General features: G+C 37.4%; 1 protein-coding gene across 1 annotated transcript; it reads left to right on the top strand.

The window, feature by feature from the left end:
* Positions 1 to 9642: 9642 nt before the first annotated feature.
* On the top strand, positions 9643 to 10962 carry LOC141632766 (uncharacterized). Its single transcript, XM_074445280.1, has 3 exons — positions 9643 to 9915; positions 10024 to 10173; positions 10666 to 10962. Exons 1-3 carry the CDS (start codon positions 9643 to 9645, stop codon positions 10960 to 10962), a joined length of 720 nt encoding a protein of 239 aa, XP_074301381.1.
* The last annotated feature ends 643 nt before the right edge of the window (positions 10963 to 11605 follow it).

Here is an 11605-nt window from a genome sequence, read left to right as displayed (position 1 = left end):
TAATTAAGCTAAAAGGAGAAATAAGAAGTTTGAAAAGATACTTGGTTATAGTAAGAAGTTACTCAAAACTAGTATTTTCAAATTTGCTAAGACTTATGAGAAGTGCTAGGCTAATCATCTTGACAATTGTTGCAAGATCCTACAAAACATATACGTGGTACATTATGAGTTGGAAGAACACTTGACTAGTGCAAGTTATGTCGTCCACCATAATTCGTTTGTTATGTGATAAACAACAAGGAAGTTCTCTCAAAATAAAGAACCTAAACCTAGTTTGGGAAATAGATATGTACTTGGTGAGATTCATGCTATGTAAGACAAACATGAAAATAAAGATGCAATTCAAGAGTTTTAACACATGGACACATAGTGTGTTAAACTCATGTTGCAAATGACTAGTGTTTACACACTTACAATATACATCACAAGGTAGTAATATGGCATTGACTACCCGAATGTGATGTCCACACTTGTCGTTTGAGTTATTATTAACTCACCTTATACTTTGTTACATCCAAACGGGTTGTAGAGACAATTGAACCCCGTTAAAGTGAACACGTATTAACATTGTATTCGCCCATAGTCACTTACATTAGGTGACGTCTCGAAGTGACTAGAGTATGATGCGATTGATGGCAAGTTCAAGTGCCATGGAGTCATGTGAGATGACTAGTCGATCACATAGGCAGACTGTTAGGAACACTTTGTCGGGCTAATGACCTCTTATAGAGTTCTGGCAAATTTATATAGCCTGGTCGTGGCGAGAACTACTATAGTATTCTAATGAGTCGATTCTTTTAACTAAAGACTGTTCACCTAAGGTGGCACAATTTCAGATTAACTTTGATTTATGTTACTGCGACCTTCGTAAATGGGGTCAAATGGGCATATTTTGGGTTATGATGGCTGTGGCTAGTCGAAGGGAATAGTGCCATAGGAATTGTCCACCCCTTGTCAGGGTTAAAACAAATCTCAGGGCCACTCGAGGAGTAATGAACTGGAAATGCGTGGCCACGCTCGGAAGGTATCTATGGTAGATAATTCCGGTCAATCAGTTATTCTCCAGATCGAGGAAACCACTCTCGATATGATCACTTGCATGTACGATCCGAAAGACACCTTGCATTGAGTAGGAGATAGTAATAGGACAAGAGAATTGGTGACGCACACTTGTCGAGGACAAGTGGGAGATTGTTCGAATAAGTGTCCTCCGACAATAATGCGATCACAACTATCGATCATAATGATCAGATGTTTAAATCTCATATTTAAGAATACATGTGGGAAGTAATATTTTACAGTCAACTGGTCCACACATATCGGTAATGATTGGCTGACTAGAGTTTGACATTACTGTCGTGCGACGGTGGTGATCAGTTGATCCCCTTTGGTCATACCTATAGGAAAATACTCTTAATTGATTATTTAATTAATCGTATGCCGATACGAGTTAATTAAATTGCTTAAAATTGACGGATGATTTTGTGAGTAAAATTCACGTGTCTCATTGTAATTCGATTAAATAAGATACGTACTAAGTAATCAAATTGTTTTATTACTTAGATAAAATTATTGTTTACGAAACAATTGAAATTGAATGAATAATTTATTATAAATACAAGACGTTGTAATTTATAATTTGATAAACCATTTTGGTACAAGTAATCAAGAATTACTAGTTAAATTTTGTATGGAACATATTTTATTAATATGTTGATTTTTAATATGTTAAAAATACATTATAGTGTAACATGTCATGTAACATGTGACACATGACAAAATTGACAAATGACAATATAAAACGGACCTTCCATTTTATGTTGTGTGTGCCGAAATTAAGGGAGTATTATATTTAAATTGTGTTGATTATTTTAAATAAGGGAAACACAATTATAGTACTCTAGTTGTAGCCATGCAACCCTATTACTTTTGAGAAGAGCAATTTTTCCATGCATTGGCCACAATACTTCCCCCAACCGGTTTTTAGCATGAAAAATGGCAAATATTTTCATATAATTATTCACTACTTCATCATCTATTTTTCTAGTGTTAGAAAAATTAATCAACACTCTACTTTTGTGAAAAACTTTAGAGAAATAAAACTAACAAAATTCTTCTCTTTTGGCCGAAAATACAAGAGAACAAAATACCATTTTTGTGTCCAAATTTTAAGTAAGATTAGCATTATTACTAGTTCATAATAATATTAGTTATTAAGGGTGTTCCTTGGGTATAAACTTTTGGGAGAGATTCTAATTTGATTCTTAGTTCATCCATTGTTGGAAAGCTTAAGAACTAACAAGTAGGAGATCTTATTGGTGCCCAAAATCCGAAACACCAATGTAAGAAATGACGATTTCTTCTCTACTTTGTTTTATGTTTGCATGCATAAGATCTTGTATTTATTTTATGACCAAATAAATTAATTCATATATGAATATGTATACTAACGAGATTAATGAATCCCAACACCTATAACTTATTAAGATGCTTTATCTAGATTCAACTCCGCAAAAGTCCGAACTGAACATAAACATTAAGATATTTCCATAACTTGGTTGATTGGTGGTAAGAGGTTTACACCAATTGCAACATTTTGTTAAATTCGGATTTTGTAGTAGTTGGATTTTAAAATCATCTTGCATGAGTTTTGAAAATCGCAACTATCCTAAGGTAGGATAAAAACTTAAGAAGAAGAGTTAAATTGTATGTTTTGATCATGTGATAAACTTTTCTCGAATTATCGAGTAGTTCTGTTTATACATGGAGTTTAGTGGGAGTAATGTGGTATTACTAGTCTTATATGCAAGGGGCATATTGATCATTGTGAATGATAGAAGACTTAGGAGAAGAATAATACATCTCTTAAGTATCCAGACCTATAAAGATAGTTCTAAGAGGATATTAGCGTTAAATGAATATTCTTATGTTAATAAGAATCTTGACAAGTTCAAAAGTATTGAACATGTAGAAATTGAATCCACATGCTTCCGCTGAGGGATTAATTCATTACGCTAAGATGTATCACCATTCTTAAACTTCGTATACTTGGAGTATGGCGAGAACTTACAAATCGAATTCTTGAGAGAAGTCTCTATATAGCCATATAGTTCATTAGTTAGTACTCAGAAAGTACTATAGATATGAAGCTAATCATTTAGAAATGAGATGGATTTATGTGCAAGGAGTTACACAAAAACCATATTCTAAACACATAAGGATGGTTAGAGAACCATCTTGGCTATATTATTTAAGGAGGATATCTGCTAAAAACGTCCTAGGCAGTTGAACAATGAGATATACACAACGGAAATTGAGTACACTTGTAATAATGAGATATGCAAGAAGGAAGGGCTGATATTACAATTCGATTTTATGAATTGGAGGAACTATGGTAGTTCGTTCCAATAACCAAAGGTCCTATCCCTATACACTGTGAGGACAGTGGGAGTTATTTAAGGCAAGAAAGCCTATATCTAGATTGAATCTAGACACGTACTCAAAAGGCTTTTATAATAAAGATTATAAATAACAATGGGAAGTAGTATATTGTAAGGTTATGGAAAGTGAAAAGTGTTGCTAAAACTTGGTAACCAAGGCCTTTTCATAGGCTAAGCCTGATAAGTCATGCCATTTCAATTGAATTGAGATGTATAGTTATATACAATATTTAGTATGGATTATAGATTATGTAATAATTGATATGGTATCAATTTTACATATGTGATAATGTATTCATCGTTTGAGTTTGATTAAAACTCTTTTATTACTTTGTTATATCCAAATAGGTTATAAGGACAACGTTGAACCCTATCAAAGTGAACGGGATTAACATAGTATAGGCCCCTAGTTACTTATATGAGGTGACGTCTCCAAGTGACTAGAGTGTGATGCGATTGATGGCAAATTCAAGTGTCATAGAGTCATATGAGATGACTAGTCGATCACATAGGCAGACTGTATGGTACACTCTGTCGGGAAGTGACCGCTTATAAAGTTCTGGTAATTTTTATAAAGCCTGGTCATGGCGAGAGCTATTATAGTATTCTTATAAGTCAATTATTTGACTAGAGATTGTTCGCCTAAGTTGGCATAGTTTCTGATTGGCTTTGATTTATGCTCTACGACTGTCGTAACTGAGGTTAAATGGGCATCTTTTGGGTCATGATGAGCTGTGGCTATTCAAAGGGAATAGTGCGATAGGAATTGTCCACCCCCTTGTCAGGGTTATTTAAATCTCAGGGCCACTCAAGGAGTGGTGAACTGGAAATGCGTGGCCATGCTCGGAAGGTATCTACGGTAGATAATTCCGGTCAAACAGTTACTCTCCAGATCGAGTAAATCACTCTAGATATGATCAAATGCAAGTACGACTGCAAGATACCTTGCATTGAGTGGGAGATGCAATAGGACAAGAGAATTATTGACGCACACTTGTCTCGGACAAATGGGAGATTGTTGGAGTATGTGTCCTCGACAATACTGCGATCACATGTTGAAATCTCATAATAAGAATACGTAAGGGATGATTCAATTATATAGTCAACTGATCAACATTAATCGGTAATGATTGGCTAACTAGAGTTTGACATTACTGTCGTTTGACGGTGGTGATCAGTTGATCCCTTAAGGCCACACCTATAGAACAATTCCCTTAATAGAGAAGTTAATTAATTGTATAATGATACAAGTTAATTAATTCCTTAAAAACAATTTATATTTGTGAGTGAGAATTTGTATCTTATTGTAATTCGATTAAATAAGATTCATTTTAGTAATTAATATGTTATATTACTAAAATTGATAATTGTTTATGAAACAATTAAGATAAGAATGAATGTTTAATTATAATTACGAAATGTTGTGAATTATATTAACTTGACCAATTTTATACACAAGTAATTATGTATTACTAGTAAATTTGTTATTTGTAATTTAATTAATTTATATAATGATATTTAAGTGTTAAATATACATTAAAATCACTAGTAACATGTTATATGCTACATGTGACATATTGTGTGAAAATGTTACAATTGACAAACATAAAATGGATGTTGATTTTATGGGTGGACCGAAATTAAAAGGTTTTTGGGTAAATGGGTGTTTTTATTTTAATTGTTAAAATAAGACACAATCATTACCTATATTGCTAGCCTTACACATCTATGATTTTGATAAGAGAAAAAGGAGAAAGTAGAAGCCATGCATTGGCTTTGGGACTCCCTCGCAACCGGCTCCCCTCCTCTTTTATGAGAAAAAATGTTCTCATTTTTCTCGTATGCCATATGTTAGCATTCATACATTTTTCTCCTCCTTCTCTGTAAAATGATTTTTAGATCTCTAACATTTTTCAACCAAATTCTAATATCACACTATATTATTACTAGAGTAGTAATACAAATATTTTAAAAATCTTTAAGGATAACTAGTATATTAATCTAGTTAATTAATATATTAGTTTTAAGGGATTTGTTTCGGGTGCAACTAAAAGAAGAGTTCCTTTCTTGGAGCTTTGGATTTTAGAAGATCATCCATCATAATAAGCTCAATATCTAGATTAGGAAGGATTCCTAATCTAGTGCCCAAAAGTTTCGTCCATATTGTATGTAAGAAATATCATTTTCTCCTTATTTTTGTTTATTTTGTTATGCATACACTAGATCCACATAAGTATAAATTATGGGTAATTTATCAAATGAATTAGATGAGTCTAATTGGGGTATATGAACCCAACACCAAAGAAATTCACTGACATCGGTGATACATACTCCAATGCACTAAAAAGGTTGATGAAGCAAGGTAGGTTTCAACCAATAGGGCCTACACTTGACCCAGAAAAGAAGTCTAAATTTTGGGATGGTCATGTTTACTGTGAATAACATTGGGGCAAAGGGCACGATACAGAAAACTGTTACAAGTTTAAACACATCCTCCAGGATATCATCGAGTAAGGCAAGTTACATATTCCTCCCGTAAGAAAGCCTAATAACATTCAAAATCCTCTTGGAATTTTGATGATTACAAATGAAGAATCCTACTTGGATTGCTCAAATCTCATTTCTCCAATTAAAGATGAGATCAACATGATAAAAGGGGAAGGACTCTATTCTACCTTTGCGCCTACCATTTTAGACTTTGTTGCATAGGCAAAAAGTGTGACTAGACAAGTCACCAGTTTAGAAGCCATTGTCGCCCAGCTGAATGGATCTAACACTATACCCCAAGGAGAGAGGTCTACGCTAATAGTCGCTGCTCTATCTGACAAATCCACTATGCAAGAAGTTATTACACTAGTTGATGATTTAGTCCTACAAATCGTCAAACTGGAAGCTGAAATCATGCAACTAAAGGAGCTCAGTACGATAAACAAGGAAAATGAAATCGTTGGAAGTGTGGGCAAATGATGATGAAGATGTGTACCTCAAAGACCATCCTCTACTAAAAACCTTCGAAGATCTGGATGTCGACCGCCTCACTCAGTCAGGTCCTCCATACCAAAACGTCACTCAAGTGCAAACAAGCAACCCAGCTTCTACACCTCTAACATATATGAATGAGGAACTAGTTACTGACCTATTAATGAAACAACTACAGAAAACTAAGGCTGATCTTTCAGTCTGGCTATTGGTAGCCAGTTCATTTCAACATCGCCAAGCTTTGCTGCAAGCTTTGGCCAAACTCAATGTATCATCTGACTCTACTCCCAATGATATGATCAACATTGTCCTCCAGGACGCTATAAAGTTAAGTAACCTAGTTACTTTCTCAGACGAAGACCTACCGCCATTTTGTGTTACCCAGAACTTGGCTATATACATCACCGTCACGTGCTTAAAAAAAATGTGCCAATGACCTTGGTGGATGATGGCTCTACGGTTAATGTCTTACCAATTAAAATTCCATACAAACTAGGGATGAAAGAATCAGACTGGACTCCAACCAATCAGGGTGTTCGCGCATAAGACATAACACGTCGAAAGGTAGTCGGACTTGTCGACCTTACTGTGGCCACTGGGCCAATTGAAAGGAAGGTCGACTTTCAAATAGTTAACATCGAAGCATCATTCAATATACTTCAAGGAAGGCCCTGGATTCACGCTTCCAAGGCCGTGACGCCTACACTTCATCAGAAAATAAAAACCCAACTTGATGGTCAAGTTGTGACAATCACTTCATCACCAATCAAAGTTGTGATCGAAAATATGTCCAATAATCAAGTTGTTGCAGATCCAGTCCACGAGTTGAAAGGATTCCAGATCATCAATCTCATAGTGGGTGAGCTCGCCCCTCTCTACTTCAATCCATATTCCAACTTGGTAGTCAACCACATCCTGAAATCCCAGGGATACTTCTCTGGCATGCCATTGAATCCTATTCGCCATAACACCTTCCCACTTTTTAAAGTGGGTAATTCTCAGAAAATACCACTAGCCTAGGATATACACCAACCAAAGAAAAGGCCTATGAGATGCTCGCACAAGGTCTTGATCGAAATCATCATGGCATCCGGATGCGACCCTATCATCATACACTAAATGGTTGCTTCATCAGGGAGGGAGATCTCGAACCTTTTTATGGGATTCTTGAGCACTGGATGTTCAAAGGAGAATGGCAAGCCGGAATTTAGGTGTTCCATGGCTGCTACTTCATTCCACAAGAAACGGCTCCTGCCGTCAAAGCTCATCAGACACCTTGTCTCGATGAATAAGTTGTTAGCCTCCTATTTGGAGAAGATTGATTCATAAGGGCAGCCTAAGTTAAGATTATTCCCATGATACTTCGGGATGACCATTTCAATCCAACGGCTCTGATTACGAATGTAAATCCTGCTAAGATACAGACATGATAGAGAAAGTCGATACAGTGGACGAACAATCACGGAAAGCTCTTCAAACTCACAACTGATGAAGGAGAGATGTTTAAAGGAGATCAAGAAGATGACGAGTTCGAGTCAGAGTCAGAGTCAGAGTCGGAATCTGAGTCTAAGTCTAGGGAATTTGTTAGGGAGTCTCCTCATGTTGTCACTCTTCTTCCCGTCATTTCTCCTAGCATATCTCCTAGTTTAGCATCTTCTAGCAATAGTAATCTGGGAAATATCCCAGAGACTGTTCCTCTACCGCCATTGACCACTGCTCAGATGTCATCTTTGTTTCAGCTCTTTTCAAACATTAATATGAATAAATTAGATTCGACTTACTCCTCGTGTTATTTTGATTGCAATTGTGTTTTTGACGATACTGAGGATGATCCTGACCCAGAATCAATGGTATTACCTCCCTACATAATTAAAGAAATACTAGAAGAGGGGAAGGGGGCACCAGTAATAGAAAACACCTAACCTATCAATGTAGGGACAGACCTAGAACCTAAAGAACTTAAGATAGGGACGACCCTAGAGCTGGTTGAAAAGGCCAGTTTCATTGACTTTCTTCACAAATTCAAGAATATTTTCGCTTGGTCTTACAAAGACATGTCCGGAATAGACAGAGATATCGCCGAGCATCGAATTTCGATTAAACTAGGGTTCAAGCCTGTGAAACAGAAACCTCACAGAATGAGAACAGAGTGGGCTCTCAAGATCAAGGAAGAAGTAAACAAACAATTTCAGGCCGGGTTGATCAAAGTTTCCGAGTATTCTGACTGGGTGGCTAACATAGTCCCTGTGCCAAAAAAAGGATAGGAGAATCCGGGTTTGCGTTAACTTTAGAGAACTAAATAAGGCTATTTTAAAAGATGACTTTCCATTACTACACATCGACATACTAGCGGATAATACAGCAGATCATGCACTCCTGCCATTCATGGATGGGTATGCAGGCTACAATCAGATTAAGATGGCCGTAGAGGACATGCCTAAGACCGCGTTCATCACTCCATTGGGTACCTATTGCTACACAGTAATGCCATTTAGATTAATAAATGCTGGAGCCACGTACCAACGAACCGCCACAAACTTGCTGCATGACATGATGCGTAAGGAGGTGGAAGTCTATGACGACGATATGATTGTCAAATCCAAAGATAGACAGGGTCACTTCGCCAATCTTCGCAAGTTCTTCCTTAGGCTTCGCAAGTACAATATGAGACTCAATCCTAAAAAAAATGCGCGTCCGAAGTAACATCTGGCATATTATTCGGATATGTATTCAGCCAAGAGGAATAGAGATTGATCCATCCAAAATCAAAGCTCTAATCGAGATGCCACACCTGCAGACATAGAAAGAATTAAGGGGTTTCCTAGGTAAATTTATGTACATAAGACGATTCATCTCCACGCTCACCGTGATTTCTGAGACAATATTCAAGAAGCTTAAGAAGACAGACCACGCCATGTGGGATGATGATTGTCAAAAGGTGTTTGGGAGAATGAAGGAAATTTTAGTTAAACCGCCTGTCCTTATGCCGCCACAGAAGGACCAACCTTTGTCTCTGTACCTTACAGTGACAGAAACAGTTATGGGTGCTATGCTAGCTCAGACTGTGGGAAAAGAAGAATGAGTTATCTAATACCTCAGTAAGAAGTTCTAGGATTACGAGGTCAAGTATACTCCTCTCGAAAAGACATGACTCGCTCTTGTGTGGGAAAAAAAGAAGCTGCAACATTACATGCTCAACTATCATGTTAAAGTCTTCTAAAAAATGGACCCTATCAAGTACATATTCGAGAAGCCAGTTCTAAATGGCAGACTAGCAAGATGGAATTTGATGCTTTCTGAATTCGATCTCATGTACGTACCTTTGAAAGTCATTAAGGGACGAGCAGTGGCCGAGTTTTTCGCAGACAATCCTATACATCATACCCAAGTGATAGATACTTGGTCATTCTCAGATGAAGATATTCTACACACTAGCGTGGAATCATGGGACCTCTACTTCGATGGAGCTTCCAATTTAAGGGGGTGTGGCATAGGAGTGTTGCTCATTTCTCCTGAAGGTGAGCATACACCGATCTCAGTCAAACTCAACTTTGAGGTGACTAATAATGCAACAGAATATGAGGCATGCCTCATTGGTTTACAGGCAATAGTAAGCATAGGTATCAAAAGACTTCGAGTTCATGGGGATTCATCCTTAGTCATCAACCAAATCACAGGATCTTGGAAAATCCGTAGTGCAAGTCTTGCACCTTATCAGGCTAGGATAGATCAAGTGGCTCAGTCCTTCGATCAGGTCACCTATCTACATCTGAGAAGAAAATCAACTTGCAAACGCTCTTGTAAAACTTACATCTCTAATTAATATGACTGACATCATGATAGAACTGCCGCTATGCATAGAAAGGCGGTCTAAGTCGGCTTATATACACTTCCTTATCGACGACGAGGAAGATCAAGAGGAGCCTTGGTACCAAGCCATTCTGAATTATAAGCTCAGTGGTGAATACCCAACAGGCATGGATAAGAGAGGACAATAAGCTATATGGTTATTGTCATCTCAATACGTCCTAAATCAGTGAGAGTTGTACAAAAGAACACCACAAGGCATCATTTTGCTTTGCCTTGATCATTCAAAATCAAAGAAGCTAATAGAGGAAGTCCATGACGGAGAGTGTGGTCCTCATATGAGTGGGCCAATGATGGCAAAGAAGATCATGTGTCTGGGTAATATTGGACGACTATGGAAATAGTCTGCATCAAATACGTCAGACATTGTAATTGTCAGATCTTTGGGAATGTGCAACATGTCCCACCATCCTTGCTCTATACGATGACATCTCCTTGGCCATTCTCGACATGGGGAATTGACATTGTAGAAAAGATCACTCCGGCAGAGGCAGGAGATCACTGTTACATTTTGATGACTATTGATTACTTTACCAAATGTGTTGAAGCAGCGTCCAATACTGCCCTAACCTCCAAACAAGTGTCTAAGTTTATACAGCCCAATATCATTTGTCGATATGGATTTCCACATGAGATAATCAACGACAATTGGTCTCATTTCCAAGCCGAAATTTAATAATTGCTAGCCAAATACAAGATTCAGCATCATTATTGCTAGCCTTACCGAACCCAGACCACTGGAGTCGTAGAAGCCGCGAACAAAAATGTCGTCATGATACTAAAGAAAATGATAGAAAACTATCATGACTAGCCCAGTAAGTTACCCTTTCCACAATGGGGATATCGAACTTCAGTCAGGACACCCACTGGGCTACTCCTTTCTAATTAACATACGGTATGGAGATCGTGCAGCCAGTAGAACTAGAGATCCCATATCTACGTATTCTACTCGAAAGTCAAATTCCCAAAGCTGAGTGGAATATACAAAGATATGTAGAGCTCATCCTCCTGGATGAACGGAGATTGCGTGCCTTGCATAATGTTCAATCATATCAAGCACGGTTTAGAAGAGCTTTTAACAAGAAGGCCAAACCTCATAATATCAAGAAAGGGGAGTTAGTCCTCGAATCAGTTCGAGCCCTTTTACTACTCGACCCAAGGGTAGTTGAAGCCTATTTGGGCTTGACCTTATTTAGTCAAAACCATCATGTTAGGGCATGCGGTTATAATAACAGACATAGATAGGAATTTTTTTTAAACCCGACTAACCTAGACCCACTTAAGAAATACTACCCTTAGATTAGGACATACGTGCCACC

This window comes from Silene latifolia, chromosome Y (genome assembly GCF_048544455.1).
Source record: "Silene latifolia isolate original U9 population chromosome Y, ASM4854445v1, whole genome shotgun sequence".
In the NCBI taxonomy this organism is placed as follows: domain Eukaryota; kingdom Viridiplantae; phylum Streptophyta; class Magnoliopsida; order Caryophyllales; family Caryophyllaceae; genus Silene; species Silene latifolia.
This window is presented reverse-complemented; position numbering and strand designations above follow the sequence as displayed.

Bases quoted from the DNA above. Each gene is read 5' to 3' on its own strand.
- LOC141632766 (XM_074445280.1), top strand. From the start codon at position 9,643: ATGGACCCTATCAAGTACATATTCGAGAAGCCAGTTCTAAATGGCAGA. The intron at 9,916-10,023 runs GTGTTGCTCATT...ATTGGTTTACAG, and splicing joins TAAGGGGGTGTGGCATAGGA to GCAATAGTAAGCATAGGTAT. The intron at 10,174-10,665 runs GTCACCTATCTA...TGTAATTGTCAG, and splicing joins TGGCTCAGTCCTTCGATCAG to ATCTTTGGGAATGTGCAACA.